Genomic DNA, 19,427 nt, shown 5'->3' on the forward strand with positions numbered 1-19,427 from the left:
GCTACCTTATATATTTCTGGTAAAAAAAAATGCCTATCTTAAAAACACACAGAATGGATTGTGCAAAGGTTTTACTGCTGTATCGTAGTTATTTTATTCAGTGTACTTTATAACAAATTTGAACTAATAGGAATTGTACTTCTTAACCTCATTTTATGAACATGCTTTATTTATTTTAAGATAAAATATAAACATGAATTAAAAGTTAAGTTTATTAGATCTACAAAAGAGGCAAAATAATCGGCATTCATAACTCCATTAAAGCGACACTCTAAATTATCAAAATATCCAGTTAAACCCCTCAACGATTCCTATGAATTTAAAGTATGAAGACGACCACCCTTTAATGAATTCTATAACTACATGTACCTTGACCAAACAGCTTTAGACAGATTTCTTCACTACAAGGCGACGATTAAATATAACAATTTATCAAAATAACACTTCAGACCATTAAAGTCGACAAAAGATTGTTAATGGCGGATTACTGGGAACCGCTTTAAAAGAAACAAATTTCAAATATTCACGACAGAAACAAGTTCTTGAGCCACGTCCTGTTAGAGTGTGGCGGAAGGATCCTTGCATGCTGTACATATTCATTCTTATATATAGGATGTTGGTCTCTGTGAGTTAAGAGTGGCGCCTTACTCTTGTTTTGGTTCATAAACTAAGATGCCTCTTCCTGACTCAATATTAGAAAAACTGGAGGAAATTAAATCAGACCTTGTAAGTTCATTTTATTAAAATTTCAACTTAACTGACGGTATTGATAAAGTATAATGAAACTTACATGTATTAATGTTACTTCAATCCTAAGTATACATGTACAGAATATATAAAATTAAATTAGAGGTGCAAGATTAGAAATATTTGTACAATCTTAATTTCTGAAAATAAGTGCATTACGTGGTAAAATCGTTTATTTCCTGTATTTGGTTTTAAAAATCAAACGCCTTACGTTATCTTTTATGATTAGGGTTAGGAATCATTATTCACGTATAGGACACAATTGCAATTCGATTGCATGTATGGTGCATCACTTTAATGCAAGCTACAATGTACAGTACTGTACATGTATATATTAGAGGTACATGCGTCTAGATAATAGATGCTGAATTTTTAAGTGAATTGATTTGGTACAATTCGACAAAAACATAGACTAATGATCAAAATTAATGAATGCAAAACAAGTTTTATAAATTATACACAAAGATTTGCAATATTATAACATTTCATATTAATATATAATGTATCAGCTTCCTGTTTTGCAAGAAGTTTTAAATAGCATCAGCACTTTATGTGATAAATTTAGTACAAGTACATGTGTTATGATTCATATGCTATTTAGGTTGTTTGTCCATTGATATACAAATACCATTTTTCATAGTTCAAACCTGCTAACAATATCTTTGCTAAACGTACACGTATAAATGTGCGTTCAGCGCGAGATAACTCTCCGGCCTGGACCAATTACTAGCTCGATGAGAAATTAGGGTTGACGGACCGAGGATCTACTAATTGCAAGTTGATTATGCCAGGTCAAATTTGAATTTGTATAAAACATACAGGAATGAAACTAGGTTTCCCATATATACCTCATCATTCATTATTTTCTCCAAAACTTCATTTATTCACTCACTGCACACACTGATGTTTAATATAAACTGAATATAATACGAATCACCCGATTAACCAACCACTTAAACAAATACGATTAACATTAATAACCCAGCGAATAAAGTCAATATTTGAATAAATAGGGGAAATCTTCGAGTATTTGCAACACATCTTGATGTATATGTACATACAGAGTGCTGTAATTTGGTGAAAATGACACATTTTGATAAAGTTACGTGTAGCATTCTATCATTATACTTATCGTGCTAGGCCAGAAAATTAAATATCATTAACGACTATAGATTGTTAAAGACGCTCCATACTCCTCCCCCTAAAAAAACCCCAGAACAAAACAAACAAAAAACCCCCAAAAATAAAAAAATAAATAAGTAATAAATAAATAAATATAAAACATGTTCACATTATCAATTTCCAGAATCCAGACTGTCTTTTTGATATATGCGCACAAAAAAGCTTTAGAAAATAGTGTTTATCCGTTACTTTGCTTTGTTTTAGTCAGATCTTCGTCGCCAGGATGTCGATTTGATGAAGCAGTTAATTTCTATCAGTGAAACCATACAGAAACTGAACAAGTCAAAGTTCCCGCCTGATCATCACGTGATCTCTCGGACGTTTGTTACTAAGATTAATGGAAAGAAAGGATATGTCGGTACGTCTCAATTTTTTAAATAATCGATCGCATCTGTTACAGTGTTAAAATCTTGTTTGTTTTTTAGGATTTAGTTAATTGATTAAATTGATACAAGTATATATATAACTAAAAAAGCTTTACTTTAATACCTACAAATATTTCTAATAATTGTTATGTATAAGACAGTCAATCTAATTAAAACTAGTTCTTTGATCCGCTCCTAATAGATCGCTACACAAAGTGTAGCGGTCTATTACAATGTAGGAGCGGATCAAAGATATATTTTTAATTAGATTGTAAGACAGTACAGTGTATGTTAAGTTTGTTGTTGCATTTTAGGGGTCAATATCGTTCCACCTGAGTCCCTCACAGAATCCGAGGCTCCCTTGCTCCGTCGTCAGAGTGCCCCAAACATCGTCCCTTACCATCTCAAAAGCGTGTCACTCTCTAGCGTAGAAGGTAAAAATGCAATAAACCGATGCAATTCAAAAAATGGTGGAACAAACTGATTCTGCAATTATATTAAGTTACTTTATAGAAAACGTTGAGTCATTACATGCAAATCCATACCTTTGAATGTTCGAAACAAAGTAATAAATTAATGTACTCGGAAGGATCTGTCTTCTTTTCAATTCTACGATGAAGGCTATTACCAATGAAACTGTATTTATTTGGTTTTACAGATTACTGTACGTCGGATGAGGAATTTGGAAACTCTATAAACTCTATAAGTGATATCAATTCGTTGTCAACCAACCCAAACCACTTGTTGGCTCGCAGGCCGTACCTGTCCGCGCGGAGGTTTTCAGATATTGTGACAAAGTTCCCGATTGTCCACAGTTCCAGTGATTCGGAATATGAACAGATCTTGCTGCGGAACATTAAACTCTGGAAGGATGGACAGCTAGAGAACGATTCCGTATTTGTGTGATCTTATTATTTTTTTTTTTGCCATGCAGGATTAATTCCAGAATGATTAACCAAACGACTGCCTGGAGAAATAGAGATACGTTAACATTCACTGACTCAATAAGGTAATTGAGTGATGACTGCTTTGTACAACTCCTGCAGAGAGCATTGCGCAGGCGCCGCGGCACCAGCTATTGCAACGTTCATATAGCAAGCGCTATAAACTGTACATGAAGCAAAGGTTACAAACATTATTTTGCTACAAGAGGCAAACATTGTTATGACAACGCAGAACATGATGTTTGATAATGGTATCAAAAAGTCTCGAATTCTGTCTTTTTAAAAGATAACAGTCAAGTGATTATTGGAATGTCAATTTCATATGCACTGACATTAAGATGAATGGCATACATTGAAATAAAAAAAAATACAATTAAACAAAAATGCTTTAAATATATTGTTTAAAAAATCCTTTATATCTATGAAAGCCCAATACGATAAATATGAAACCATGATAATGTTTTATTTTACTATTTGATCTCCGGATTAAAAAAAAGTTAAGAGAGACTTTACATCCGTTTTATTGTTGGTAAAAGGTAACAATTTTCATGTGAGACAGTGCCTCACCCACGACTCTATGCAGTAGTGGGGTGTGTCAGACATGTAGAACAGACCCCCAGCCGTACGGACAGCGGCGAAGAAAGCCTCCGCCGAGTGTTGGCAGTTAATCAGTCTCTTCTTGGAGACACAGGTCGCCATCATGTTATTCAGGAACTTGTGGTCACATTGCGATCTTGTTATTCCGAAGTGATGTCCCTGGGAAAAGAATAATTTTATTAACTTTGTTAATTTTTTGATACTTAAAAAAACACCCCAATTTTTTATACCTTTATTGTATCTGCCCCGACACACCTGCTTTTGAAAAGGTGAGAGAGCAAGTGGAAGCTAAGGCTGTTTTACTCTAGCGTACAAACATGAATAATAAATTTTGAATTGTGAACTGCATTCAAGAATGCAGTTCACTTTTTAATTGCGAATAACAAATTAAACTGCCAACTGTGTTCCGAAAACCGACTTCCAGCTTCAGGAAACTAATGTCTTAAAGGTATTACATGTATCTAATTCAAAGTATGTTCATACCAAGACGGCTTCACGAACAAGTAGTGCGGGAACAGTTTGAACGTTATAGTTTTGGACACAGTAATATAATTTTTTTTTTACACATTGTTGTTTTCCCTATTTGTTAAATAACTTCGTAATGACACTACAACGATTCAACAACAAACTAATTGTCTGAATATTTAAGAATGATTCCATGTCTGATATAGTAAATATTCAAATGAGATACTAGTATTTAAATTTTATAACTGCAATAATTAGGAACACTTCTTTTATTAATGTTTTAGGAAGATGATATTTCTACTAAAGTTCGAACTTGTTAATGGACTGTTTATAGGTGCGTTCAGAGTTCACCAGATTGTTACCAACGGCAAGTTCGGTCCCCAATGTCTACAAATGGTTCCCAATGGTAGCAATTGGTTACCAATGTTGACCATTGGTGTACTTTCAATTTCAAATGAGGTCATCAATTCTACCAGCAGTCTAGAGCTTAGGCAAGTTGGTAGGTGACGCCATTATGCTAATTCAACATGGCGGGTTATAAGATGCCTCTAGATACTGATGTAAATAAAGACTTAAGAATAAAATATATGCATATCTTATTGAATGAATACAACTGAGGGCTTCTAAAACCAGCTTCTATACCCAGAAACATGTCATTATTATAGAGAATATGTGATAGAGAACCATTTTGAAATTCAAGCTTGGACTTTCGGTAGGACGTTACTTTTTCTTGCATCATTGACAAATCAAGTTAAAATGATGCTGATATCGAGCAAAATATGCAAAGATTGCGTAGAAATGGTTATATAAGCCAGACAAATCTTGTTGATTTCAAAGATCCATGACTGAGTGGTCAGCAAAGAAATAATTGATAGGCCTATGTCACATTGCTGTTTGACACAACTACCCAAAGTCCAAGCTCCTGTTAAAATTGATTCTATAAATTAATATACTTTTTGCTAGCGTTAAATATTTATTATCAATTTTGCAATTAATCTTTGCTTTCTTTGTATTAATGATAGCTATTGGTAGTCATTTTGTACACCTCTTTATATAATTGGGAATAAGTATAATAAATCACTCAATGAAGCTGTTTTAAAGGGAAACAGTTACACTTCACAGAGGAAAGGTATTTTGTTTTGTTTTTAACTGTTTTACATGTTTAGATGGTTACAATTGATAACCAAGTGTAACCAAAGGCTACCATTTGTTTGAATTTGACAAAAAATCGTTCATGGTACTACCTATACAAATTGCTACAAATGGCAGCATTTGGTGACCATTGGCTACCATAGTTCACCAATGGCAACCAAATGCTGCCAGCGGTAAATCTTAATTTCACCAACGGTACAACTCTGAACGCACCTTATGTTAGTAACGAACGTGATAACAGTTATCTTGTCTGTTACGTGAGGTCTTACGCCTTGACATAAACTCACTTAACGATAACACATTAAATAGATGACCCGAAAATTAAGTTAAGAGCTACAAATAATTTTTTCTTCAAATATATATTAACCAATATACATCTAGAAAATGATAACAACGATACTGATTTGATAATTATGATTTCCTAAATCAGCCATCTCAGTGATATGAAAGGTCATACATTTCCTCTTTGTTTACTTTTATCAAACTACAACATCTTAGTTTAAACGTACTCACACAATGGTAGCAGATATCGTGTTTATTACAGGAGGGCGTGAACTGGGGCTCGTATTGGAAGTGTAGGAGGGGGACACTGCAGCCATTGACGGCTCCCGCGGGGGCGTGTTCCTGACAGTAGTCGGTGGCCGATACAGAGACCGCCGACAGAAACAGCAGGACGCACGCAGTCTAGGAAACGAAACAATAACTGACACAAAAATGTTTGTTTCCCCCCAAAATATTAAAATACAAATATACATTCAGAATCTTGTCGTCTTCATATTTATAACAAATCAAACTCTGAGCTTCCAATTAAAATCGTGAAACTGGCAATGTACAGTTTTATATCATGAACATGTTATTGCATTTATGCTGTAGCATTAAACTGTTAATTTCTTACCTTCATCGTCATTTCTTTAAAGGTAATGAGCCAACAAACGTTATCAATGTTACAAGTATGGATTCGTGCTACAATCGAGAAAAACCCACTAGTTTGATAAACATGTTCTGTAAACCAACTTTCATTTGCGTACGAGAACATTTCGCGAGGATTGCCGTAGCGCACCTGTTTTGCAGTTGAGGCAAAAGGTTCATGTTTTGCAGAATAAGACTATAATAACTATGCTACTTATTATACTATCTGGTCTGTATAACATTGATCCAGGGAAGGGGATCATTATCGTTTCGAACAAGAAATTAAGGAGAATGGTGAATAGCAATCGACATGTTTCCCGTTTGATTCTCTTGTGGTCTTGATTTGAGCAGACCTTACAGCTGATGAGATAAATACAATAGTCTGACAGAATGTGCGACAAGACGTGTTACCTAATATTTTGTAGTTGCAACCAATATTGGAGGTAGTAAATCTGTTCTTGTCAGTTCTGTACTTGCACAAAAGACATCTACATGTAGCAAGATTTACGCCTTCATTGGACATTGGAATGTTTATCTCACTCTCAGTTTTATGTTCTTGAAAAGAACTATAATTATTATGTTAGTATAAAGAATAGGTATCTTACGGTCCCAAGCAGAACCACGGGGTCTTGAAGGTAACAAGGCCACTTAATCCATGTGTATAGTCCACCAGCGAATGGATATGCCCTGGTGCCTGTAATCCTTGTTCTTAACTATGGGTTAAATAGTTACACTGCCCTGTGGAAGGCTAAGGAAAGTCATACGCTATATGGGAAAAAACTAGACAGAAAATATATAAGAGAGGAAAACTCGGATACAAACGTGGAGATTGTGGCTTCATGGGCAGTGGCAGGCAACCATTCTAGAGGAAGGTAATCTTGAAAACAAATCCCTGGTCTACCAGGTTCGAGGTTTGGCAAGGGGCTTATCTCCCCTTCCTTTAAAACATTATTGATTACGGAAACAAGGACTATAAATAATTCTACTAGCACGGCGATTTCAGCATACTAGTACCAGCATAATTCTGCATGCTTGACTGTCGACAGTGAGACCCGACAGGAAGTTGTCCACACAAGAAGTATGCTGAACACAAGAACTAAAATAAGAGCCGGTTTCTGCAACGTAAGCACCATATATGAAACAGAAAAACAGGCTCAAGTATGCGTACTTAGAGAGATGAAGGAAAACCGGCTGCATATACTAGGCATAAGTGAGTGTCGATGGACAAACTTTCGGAAGAGTGTTACCAGTACAGGTGAAGTAATTGTATACTCTGGAAGAAGAGACAACCAATATCACGAATAGTAGCAATCATCATAAGTAAAACAGCAGGTAAAGCACTAATATAATACCATCCTACTAATGAAATAATGATCATAGTCAGATTCAAAACAAAGTCTGTACAGACATCTATAATACAGGTTTATGCCTCTATAAATGATGCAGAGGATTTAAAAATAATTCAACGACACTCTACAAGCTGAACTTCAAAAAGTTCCAAAACAAGATCTGGCAATCTTAATGGGATATCTCAATGCACAAGTTGGAAGTGAAAATGCAGGCTACGAAAGAGTTATGGGAAGGCATAGCTGTGGAAGTAATGTGAGAACAGAGAATACTTCACAGAAATTTGTGGAAACATTTTTTTGGTCATTTGTGGAACACTGTTTTAGCATAAAGATACACACAAATTAACATGGGTGTCACCTGGAGGGAAAAAATAAAAACCGAATCGACCACATTGCTATCAATGGAAAATGGAAAAGGTCTTTACAAGACGTACGAGTGAAGCGATGTTGTGAGTGATCACCATCTTGGTACTGCTAAAATAATGCTCAAACTGATGCAAGTGGCGCCAAAAAAGCATCATTAGGCGAATTTATACAGGAAATCTTAGGGACCAGAAATTAAGACAAGACTTTAGACTAGAATCAAGAACATATTTCAGGTCTTGCAACATTATGGTAATGAAATCGGGAAGTAGTTGACGAGCACTTGAGTAAAATCTGCAACTTGCAATTGTTCAGCAAAGCAAGCAAGAAGACCCTAGGTTTTAAAAAATGTAACATGTAGATGTATATATTGGCTTGAAATTAGCAGATGCAATTAGTCCTTAGCTAACTATTTCCAATTTCAAATCAGAGACATAGCGGCTAAAGTAGCGATCTGTTCAATATACCTAAATAGCTGTTGACTAGGTGCTACAATCTTGAACGCAGCACAGGCTCTCCTTACAGATTTACCATCTTCTAAACACCCCTGCGAATGTTATTGTCATTTAAATTTTAGACCACGTGGTTTTATTTGACATTTTCAGTTTCGCAGTAAAATCGTGTCTCGTGTCTATTTTTTAGAATCGAATCTAGGTACATGAAGTCAAATATAAAATATACACGTTTATAGATTTTAAACTTTATCTCCATTAATTAGTGGATATAATGAGTTATAGAAATAAATGTGACGAAAGAAAATATTTTTTTCTGCTCTTGCATCAATTAACATGCTAAGTAGAGATCCCTCCTAAGGATTAGTTTTCGATCCGCACCTGACCTAGTAATAGCATCAATCAGAATGTTCCTTGAAAATGACTCAATATATTAAGTTTTTATGCAAATCAGATACCCATTATTTTATTTTTAAAAACATGGTATTGCACACCACAAGAATCAAACATGGATATGAATTTATTAAACAATCCAATGTTTATATTTTCAACCACTCTACACGTGGTTGAACACGAACAATAACCCTGTTCTGATGAAATAAGACATACATCTTAAAAGATTTTCATGTTTTAACACATATAAATCAAAGCAGGATACGATATGAAAAACGACCAGTACTTACGTATTTTGAGAATATTGTCCAAACACTTATACTTCCGCTCGAAATTTCACAGGAATTGAACAAATCCCGGTGAAGTCTCGGGAACTTTCATTCGAGCACCTCTAGATTTATTACATACTTAGCAACGATAAAGAAAACATTCCGAACACATTCGCAGGGGTATAAAGTTATATAACGGCAAGCTCATAAAAAAACAAAACGGGATACCTTTTCAAAGTGTCATGGAAAGACAAGAAGCGACAGATGCCACATTGTACGGCGGCGTGAAAGGGCTAGATGAAAAAATAAATAAATCTTATTTGTTCGGACGAATTTTAACAACTGATTTAGACTTTCACATCTGCATATCCATGATTAAGAACTCTCTCTCTCTCTCTCTCTCTCTCTTTCTCTCTCTCTCTCTCTCTCTCTCTCTCTCTCTCTCTCTCTCTCTCTCTCTCTTATAATGATACTTACTTACTTACTGCCCGTGACGCCTTTGGCGTATAGGGCAGTAACGAGGGCTGTCTGTCAATGGCTAGTTTTTGTGTAAATATGTTCGTAATACACTGCATTCATAATTAACAATAAAATTGTATATGTATGAAAAAAATACTTAAGACATACTTAAGTCAGCTCCACCGACCGCCTTAGTTTTAGGTGAATTGTCCTAGCTAAGCACTCTTCTAGTTACGGACTTAAGTCTAAGAATGTACATAAGTCCTACTTAAGCACTGTCTTAGACTTAAGTACCCTTGATGTTACGAGCCCCTGGGGGCTCGTAACATAAAGCATGCTAAGATTTTGACTTAAGTAGGGTCATAAGTAGGACTATGTCTTACACCGTAACATAAAGCAAACTTAGCAATGTTTTAGGTAAGACATCCTTATGTTAAAAAGTAAAACCAATGTTTTTATTTCTTTGGTCGAATTTGAATGCATTGGTAATAAAATTATTGACTTAGGTTAATAGCTTGTTTATTCTTGATATCTTTGATATTAGATTGGGTAGATGTTAATGTGCAGGCACAATGCAAGTTGACATGAATATACAAACATATGTACCTAATTTAAAAAAAAAAGATCTTAGGCAATGTTTTCAGTCGATTGTTGTTACTTCTTTGTTTTGACGAATATTCACTAGTCGTTTTCGAAGGCTGCCTGTGGCGTAATATGGCGATGCCGTTAGAACTTGATAGAACAATATGCTCAGAAGTGAATTTCTTTAAATGTTTTGTTATTCATCTTACCTCACCAATACGGCAATTCACATACTCTGAGTATACTTTCATCGTGAAGTGGATATACATTGTAATGAAATGAGGCAATCGTCGTCTATAAAACCGCAAAGGTTTTGTCCTTTTTTAAATTTTAAGTTTCGCGAGTTTACATATATAGTTACTTCTTAACTGACCTTTACGTGTTGACAACCTATTCAGCAGCCCAGTTGCATTCTTGGGAAAAATGTTACAGCTCATTACGACCGTTAAAATTTATATCAATTAAATCAAAACATTTATATTGGTGAACATTGATTAATATATTGATTTTGTGTAAATATGCGATAAATACACTGTATTCAATTGCTGAATTGAAATAATAAACAATGGAACTTCTAAATGTATGAAAACAATACTTAAGTCACCTCTACCGGCCGCCTAAGTTTTGGGTAAATTGTCCTAGCTAAGCACTCTTCTTGTTAGGGACTTAAGTCTAAGAATGTACATAAGTCCTACTTAAGCACTGTCTTAGACTTAAGTACCCTTATGTTACGAGCCCCAGGTTTTTTGGTGGCTTATCCCTTATATATCCCTTTTTTGTGTGTAAACAATAAAGTTAACAATTCGCCGCTCCATTGAACATAAATTGCCGTTATCATAACCCCTTCAATGTATACAGATCACCGTTTAGTAAATTTCAATTCAGATTTTTAATAACACTAAATTAAATGTTTAAAGAATGGGGGAGGGGGAGGGTAATTCTTATCACCTGAGCAGTCATAAACGTTTCATGAGATTTTTAATACAGCACCAAACTGCGTTTACTGATCCTAATCAGCCTTTGGAAGGGGCGAGAATAGGAGACTATTTAATTAAATTAAAAGATGACACACCGTTGAAGGAACCATTATGAAAGTCCCGATATTTATAGGAGAAATTCGTGACAAAGAAATTGGAAATCTACATTTTGAGGAACACCTGAATAATCTTAATGTAGTGATCAATCGTCTGAGTGATGCAAATCTCAAGCTCAAAGCCAACAAGTGCAATTTCTCTGCAAAGTAATTTCGTTCCTTGAACACATTGTATTATCAGAAGAAATTAAAACAGACCCATCTAAAACTAAAGCAGTGGATTTCTAGCAGATCATCGATCTTTAGTATGGTTACACAGGTTTAAAGAACCCGATGGTCAAATAGCAAGATGGTTCAACAGCTAGAACTTAACAATTTCTGAATAATGGATGTAACAATTAGCAATTAATTCAAAGGAGAAATGTTCAAAAACAATGAAGACGTACGGAAAATGTGCATTGTTACGTGTGATTCACATGAGGATGAATATTACGTTATCATGGAACCTATCTTTCCCAATGGCGATGATATCGTTTGCTGTATATCTACTTAGAAGAATTGTAATTTTAGAAAAAGTAAGAAAAAAGCGCTAAAAGACCCCCACGTGCATAACCTAGAAAACAGCCTCTTTTTAAGCTGATATATGAAAATATAAAAAAGTATCAAATAAATGATGAAGGACTGGCAGAAATTCTAATACTTAAAGAAAATAACTCCAGCAAATTAACAATTAACTCAGTTTCAAACAAAAACTTTTATGTATTTTTTTTCACCATCACCAACCCATTTGCTCTAGAAAGAATTTGTGCCTCTTGTACTTTTTTTATTATATGAAATTTTATAATTCACATTTGGTATAATTCATATTTATTATACTTTAATGTTAAATACTGAAATCAGATTGGTTTAGACGCAGTTAATAATCCGTTCTATTACCCTCAGCGTTAGCAACACACTTAGCAACGGGTAACACAACGAATTGTTACATGCCCGTAAATTATGCGCGTACGGTTCGCCGTGGAATTCACGTCATTTCTATATAAATCAGTAAAAAAATCAATAAAATTAAGACATTCAGTATAATAAAATAAATAGTGCCTGTTTGGGAGGATAACAGTTGAATTGACACTTTCCTCGGGGTGTCAATTTCAACTGTTACCCTCCCAAACAGGCACTATTTATATAATGGCATTAATTTTTTATTTCGGAATTTCCTTTTTGAATGTAAAACATTAGTTGTTTATAATTGTTTTTTTGGCGTTCATAGAAAAAGCTTTAGAAAAGCCGTTGATTGATTGTTTATGTGAATACTATTTGTAATATTTTCTGTGTTATTTTCTGGGTTTATAGAATTCGTATTAAAAATCATTTTATTCCTTTCTTTGTTTGGTGCACAAATATTAACTAAACTATAAGAAATTTAACAAATATGAAAATTGACCAGTATTTTCTGCAATCGCTGGTCTTGTGTGTATTTTTTATATTAATATCTAACTCCTTTTTAAACAAATAAAAGATACGTTTCTACTAAACTTTAATTGAGTCTGAAAAACAATGCATAGATTTTTAATTACAAAGTGTATCTCTTGAATCAAAATAACATCAATATTTGTATCAATTATTCAACTGTAAATTTTTTCTTTTTTCTCTAGCCTTTAAACCCCTTGTATTTATTGTGATGAAATTAAGCATAACAATATTTTTGTATAGGATAAGAAAGACAAAAGTTATACAAAAATAGCACATATATATATATATATATATATATATATATATATATATATATATATATATATATATATATATATATATATATATATATATATATGTGTGAATATATTATATAACAGTCAACATAAATATTCTCCTGCAACTCCATTTTTCTTCGAGGGACTAGTTGCACTTTTTTTTCTTTTTTTTTTTGAAAATTTACATAAAATATTAGCCATCACTGTTTCTATCTTTTCATTACAATTTGAAAGATTATATTTTATGTCCAGGACTTGGGAAAGGAATGCTGATGGGAGGGTTTCCGGGAGGAATGAACTGGAATAGATAATCAAAAACAAGTAACAGTTATAAATAGATCTGATAATGTTTGCTCAATCGTCATTGCTAGGCACATACATATAATTTCCTACTAAATATAAATCAAGCACGTATACACTTTTGTCTCTTTTAATCTAATATCTTATAATAAACATATTTTATAAGTTAGATCACATATTAAAAGAAAAATGTCTTTATAATGGACATTTTAAGTTTTCTTTTTGAAGGTAAAGAAGTAAAACAATTACTAATTATTGAGAAAAAAATAATAAGATTTTAATATTGTGCATTCATTCTAAAAACATTGCCTATGTACAGAACAGCTCCAAATATCAGGCTATAAAATGCTGGGTTTATTTGCAATATAATTGATTTTATATCTTAAATTGTCTTGCATGAATATACCGTATCTTTGATTTAAAGTAGAACCAGTATACGTACTTGGAATAGACATTCTGTTCCAGGTGGTGTACTGCTGCCCTCTGAACCCCTAGCGAAATTGATGAGTAAAGCGTTCTCAATATACAGAAAGTTATGAGGATGTTTTTTTGTACATAGAACAAACAAAGATGGGTCTTCTTCCCTACCCTTTGCATGCTTAACTTGAATTATCCGCCACTGGGCACCAATTTGACCTTTATAACTTTTATTATAATCACAATAAAGTTTGCTTGTCATGTAAAGGCATTCTTTTAAATCTGGAGATTGAATGTAAAACAAATTGAATGATTCCTTAACAGCCTCGAATTCAAACCGAATTCGGACATTATCAATATCTGTTGAACTTTGCATTGCTCTTGCTGCACCAAAAGACGGGAAACTTCTACCAAGTAGGATTGATGGATTCTTGAATGGGCGGACAAGAAAAGTTTTTCCATCCAACATCTTTTGTAAATTTTGCAGTGGTAGACGCATTTCCTCGAGATATGTTGTAAGCTCCGTATGATCGGCTGGGTCAAATACTGCTAGAACGTAAACGTTTTCTAGAGATGGGAATGAAAAAAATCGCAAAAATTCTTCGCCATCTGCTCTTTCTTTATCAATAAATGTTTTTAAGGTACCACTAGTACCAGGACTGAAGTTATTTGCCTCTAAACAAGTCTTTAATCTGAATAAGACGGCATGTCGTAAAATGGATAATCTTACAAACAAAGTCAAAAGATGGAGACATTGTTGCATATCCCCTCCTTCACTCATCATGCTTGTGATGCGACTTTTCAGATTTCCAATTTGGTCTACTCCAATGTGTATGTCAAAATTCGAAATTAAGCTGTGTAGTGAAGGTTCGTCGACGTTTTCTTTTATCTCTACCGCATCAATTAAGATATTTGTTTTCGCAATTTTTTCTGCTAATCCTGAGAATTCATGGAAAGGAAAGTTGTTTGAAGTATAATTCGGATCCAGTAAATTTTTCAAATCAACGATGCGAAACATAATTTTGAAAATGTAAACCACCAAAAAGAAAACTTTTGTCGTTAAACCAGCCCTAGGAAAATTGATATTTGCAGATGAAACAGATCCTAACACCCTTATAGCTTCAATGATGGAATATTTCCCACTTTTTTTCTGGAATCCATTTCTCGAATTCCACAGTGCATCGATGAGAAGAACGTCTTCGTCTGTTAGTTCACTGATGTTTGCAATGATATCTTGGATTACATCATTAGTGTCATAACCAAAGGATTTACAAAAAGAATGAATATTCTCTAGTTTTGCCCTCGAAGACACTTGTAAAGTATGTGGCACATTCATCTAGTAAAGTTAAAGTACAATGTAGCATAAAAGAAAATTACTGAATAGGGTAACTTTGGTTAAAAAAATAAAGATAAATATGCTTGCACTTGCAACTTGTGTTATTTATCCATGATAACAAATCAATAAAAACATTTTTAAGCTTAATGATTAATACAATTATTAAAAGAAATTAAATTATAAGGTAAAGAATTGGTGCTGGATTGGATTTTGTATTTTTTTTTTCAATAAATAAAAATTCAGTAATGGTATATATATGTTTCTATGCTAATTAATCATTTGAGGTGAAGGTTGCAATGGATATGAAAAAGAATCATTTAAAATATTAAGTATCAAAAATTATTCATTGCGAATAAACAAATGAACAATGCCCATTATCTAGTAGACAATAAGAAAAGTAAAGGAAGTGTGTTAGATAAATCATTACAATTTAAATAGTAAAAAAAGGGAACTTAACTTAAGTTCACTGAACTGTAATAAAACATTGTTTTTTTATAAATGTGAATTAATTATAAATATATTTGAATTTAATAAAAAAGAAAAGAATACCTTATTCTGATGTTTCAAACTACTGTTACAACGTCTCTGTGGGATTAATCTTTACCAGCTATTCAAGTCGAAGTGCGTATAAAGCTTGTCAATTGCGGGATATTGATTTTGCAAATTTGTCTTTTAAATATTTGAATTACCGTGTAGTTCTGGGGCTATGCACACCATATCTAGATGATACGTTGAACCTGATAAACAAGAGGCATTACATAGAAGTTAACATTTTATTTTTAATCTGATTTGATCTTTCATAAGGAAGAATTAACGACTATTTCAATGGATTGCAATTTAGATACCGAAACGAATTGTTATGTATATGTGGTGTTCCTTGTGTGTCCTATTTGTTGTGAAATAGCATAGGCATTGGAAAATTTATTGCTATTTCTCTAGTCTTGGAGTATTACTAAAAAGCGGAAGGGAAAACGGAATAAAATGCGAAATTGTTAAAAAGTTAAAGTCAACCATTTAATCGATTCAAAATGAAAACAGAAAAAGATACTATTATTTTGATATGATAAAAACCATTGATGCATGTACCTTTTTTCTGCCATGCATATCCTTTAATTAAGACATATCAATGAGAACTTTTAATGCCTTCATTTATATTCCATAACAGAAAATAAATGAAGACATTAATAATGGATTTAACTCGATCAAAATCGTGCAGTACTCAATTAGGGAATTTTGTATTTAACAGACACCTAAGAAAAAAAAAGATATGTGAGGTTTTAATAATTAAAAAAAAAAATTACGTCATTTAATTTACAATTTAAGGGGAAAGAAGGTTAAATTTTTGCTACTATATGACTATCAGGATATAAAATGTTATTTTTAAAAACCTTATCGCAAATCTATAGGACAGCCCTTATTATATCCAAAGATATGATGTGACTATTCATTTATCATAAGAAGAGTTCTGAGAACTAGGTTTTTAGGAGTGATAAACGTCAATTTTCGCTACTTTGACTCCCTCGATGAAATTCAAGTTATTTTGTTAAACCTTATTGCACATCTTAAAGGGGCAATGTCACGATTTTGGTCTAATTCTATTTTTGTTTTTATTATTTACAATGCTTTAGAAATGCAGTTCTAATAATCAAATAAAATTTGAGAGTCATTCGTAGAGTTATAAGCAAGATACAGAGCTCACAATGCTTTGTCATTTAAACAAGGCTCATACCCTGTTTTTGTTTACATAGGTTCAATATACCAGTCAAAAATCTTTTTTCCAGCTTATTTGTGTAATGACGAAGAGTGTCTCTTCCAAAATTGTGAATTTTATGGTCCTTGGTTCAGGGTTTCTGATGTTATTATGGGGCACTCAATGCAGTAATTCTTTGAAAATCTTTTCCTCTGCTCCTGAGTACTATTCTGATAAATTAAGTACATAGTTATGATGAGGAAGAGTGCGAGATTTTAAAAATCATGGCTGGGTCAGAGGTCTGGTGTGAGGGCAGGTCTATAATGGTTAAATAGGCTAGGGTGCTGTGATTTTGCCTTTTTGATACTTAAAATTTTTTCAATTCTGTCTCTACGATATTTTATTTTTTCTTAGAATTTAGGGAAATTTTGGATTAAAAAATCCCGGTATATTAAAATTGAATTTTTTAACCTTGTAATTATAATGCACATAAATGTACATTGCAAAAGGCACACTGAAGTCACTCAGGTGACCGATAAGACCCATAGGCCTCTTATTGCAAAACACATCATATTTAACCAATGTTTTGAACCTTAGGACTACAAAACAATTATTGAAACCTTTTTACAAAATAATGTGAAACCCCAAATCAAATTCTAAGAGTACAGTATGTTGGTTTAGATGATGTAAGAGTTATTAGAGAAAGTTAAGCGGACGGACGGACCGGGGTAACAACAATATACCCCAATTTTCTTTAGAATCCGGTTTTACGCCATGTTCCTCGATGATGAAACTAAGATATTTCCATGAAGAAGCTGCATCTCTTTTGCTTAAGTTTAATCCATGTTTCCTTTGACGATTAAACACATCTATAAATGACGGAGGTGATTTTCCACTGTTTTGATAATATAAGGGTGTCGTCCAGGTATGCAATAGCCAACTCCTTTTGTCCTTAAACGATGATTTTTAGTAGTTCCTGGAAGACTGCTGGTGCAGTACTCAATGCAAATGGCATCATTTAAACCTGGAAAAATTATTCTTGACAGGGTGTTTCGTCTTCAATGGAGTCTTCACAATATCCACCCTTTAAGTCTAATGCAGTGAAGTACTTACATGTAGCTTTACCGAGCTAAACATGGTAATAGTAATGATAATGGTTTCATATCTTGTTTCATATCTTGTTAAAACTTCGAAAGTCTGCGCGGTTCACTCCGTCCTTCTTCACTACTGCAAAAGGAAACGACCATGGCGACTGTATTCTTTCAATAATCTTTGTGCTTATCATCTCTGCTATTGTCGTGTCGATTGTCTGTCTTTTATTTATGGAAACTCGTTATGGTCTATTCTTCTCCTGTCTCTATATTCATCTTGCCAGTATCAGATACTCCAAGGCCACTTTCTTAATCAATAGTCTTTATTGTTTTTGTTGTTTTTCCTCAGAACGCTTTGGATAAAATATTCGTATCTTTAAGGAACATCATCCTTTTCTTCTAGGCCCTGTTTTGTTTGTATATTCGATCGCAATGTTTCTTTGGGTTTACAACGCGTGACAAGTAGTACGATGTTTTCTCATGAAATTTTATAACTTTAAAATACAGGTATAGTCCTTGGTATTACATATTGCCTATACTGTTTACTTCCACTTTTTTTTCAGAAAATTATTCAACATTATTTTACTGATTTATGAAACGGCAGCGTCAGTATCTACCAAAGCTCTAAATTTATTTTTATCTATCTTTAATATACAGCTACTGGGTTTATAAGTAAAATTAATTTTAAATGTGTTCCTTTCATTAAAGTTCTTTTTTTTTCGTGCGAAGAAAGACTATACTAGTTTTCCTGATTTTGTTTATTAAAATGACGATCTGTCCGGTATTTAAGGTGTTCTATTATTACTTGGTATTTAACGCCATGTACTCTTGACGATTAGCCAGCCTACCTCGGTTTTATTGCGTTCTCTGATACATGCACAGACTTCAGCACTCTTTGCAAACATGTCCTGACCTACCAGAATTCCAGCATTCTATCAGTGGATAACGACTTTGCTTTATATTACATATAAGTATAGTTTGGTTTTGTTTTGGTCGTTTAATCAATTATGGGGGGGGGGGGGCTAACTTGGCGTTAATTTTTGCAAACAGAATCTGGCCCCATACCCTGTTTTTTTTTTTTTGGTTTTATTTTTACAACGGAAACATCTGTAATTCAACGCATGGTTTAGCTACTTGACTCAAAGTCTCTGGGATTTTTGCAAAGAATTATTATTCTAAGATGGTCAAATGTCAAACCATCATAAACGATGTCAACTACATGCATGTATAAAACGATGACCTTTTAAAATACTTAAATTAAGGAGTAAATAAATCCAATGATACTAATTTGCTGGGCCACCACATAAATACTGATTTTTCCTTACGACTTATAGCAATGCAGGTGCGGGTGATTGTACATATTGCAGGATATGGTGACATTGATAATCTGATGCCTTCAATAACTTGTATTATTAATAAAATGCACTCTCTGATGCATACATTTACCATACATATAATATAATATCAAATATATATAATAAAAGCATATAATCAAGAAATGCATAATCTCTCATCATATTTTAATTATGTAAAGCTTTTTAACTTGGTGCAAAGTTTTCCTTTGTAAAATATGACGCAATTTGA

General features: G+C 33.4%; 2 protein-coding genes across 3 annotated transcripts; one reads left to right on the forward strand and one right to left on the reverse strand.

Moving 5' to 3' along the window:
* Window positions 1-531: 531 nt before the first annotated feature.
* On the forward strand, window positions 532-3,576 carry LOC128184798 (uncharacterized). 2 transcript variants are annotated; one of them, XM_052854385.1, is made up of 4 exons: window positions 532-726; window positions 2,134-2,287; window positions 2,609-2,728; window positions 2,953-3,576. In XM_052854385.1, exons 1-4 carry the CDS (start codon window positions 673-675, stop codon window positions 3,198-3,200), a joined length of 576 nt encoding a protein of 191 aa, XP_052710345.1. In that variant the 5' UTR covers window positions 532-672; the 3' UTR covers window positions 3,201-3,576. The 2 variants fall into 2 exon arrangements, with proteins under 2 accessions (XP_052710345.1, XP_052710346.1); XM_052854386.1 differs by having other exon boundaries at window positions 639-726; window positions 2,138-2,287.
* A 165-nt stretch (window positions 3,577-3,741) lies between these two features.
* On the reverse strand, window positions 3,742-6,467 carry LOC128184799 (uncharacterized). The gene is made up of 3 exons (XM_052854387.1): window positions 6,348-6,467; window positions 5,966-6,136; window positions 3,742-3,994 (listed from the first exon to the last, which is right to left on the reverse strand). Exons 1-3 carry the CDS (start codon window positions 6,357-6,359, stop codon window positions 3,785-3,787), a joined length of 393 nt encoding a protein of 130 aa, XP_052710347.1. The 5' UTR covers window positions 6,360-6,467; the 3' UTR covers window positions 3,742-3,784.
* Window positions 6,468-19,427: the final 12,960 nt, after the last annotated feature.

The sequence above is a fragment of the Crassostrea angulata genome, chromosome 5 (assembly GCF_025612915.1).
Source record: "Crassostrea angulata isolate pt1a10 chromosome 5, ASM2561291v2, whole genome shotgun sequence".
NCBI lineage: Eukaryota > Metazoa > Mollusca > Bivalvia > Ostreida > Ostreidae > Magallana > Magallana angulata.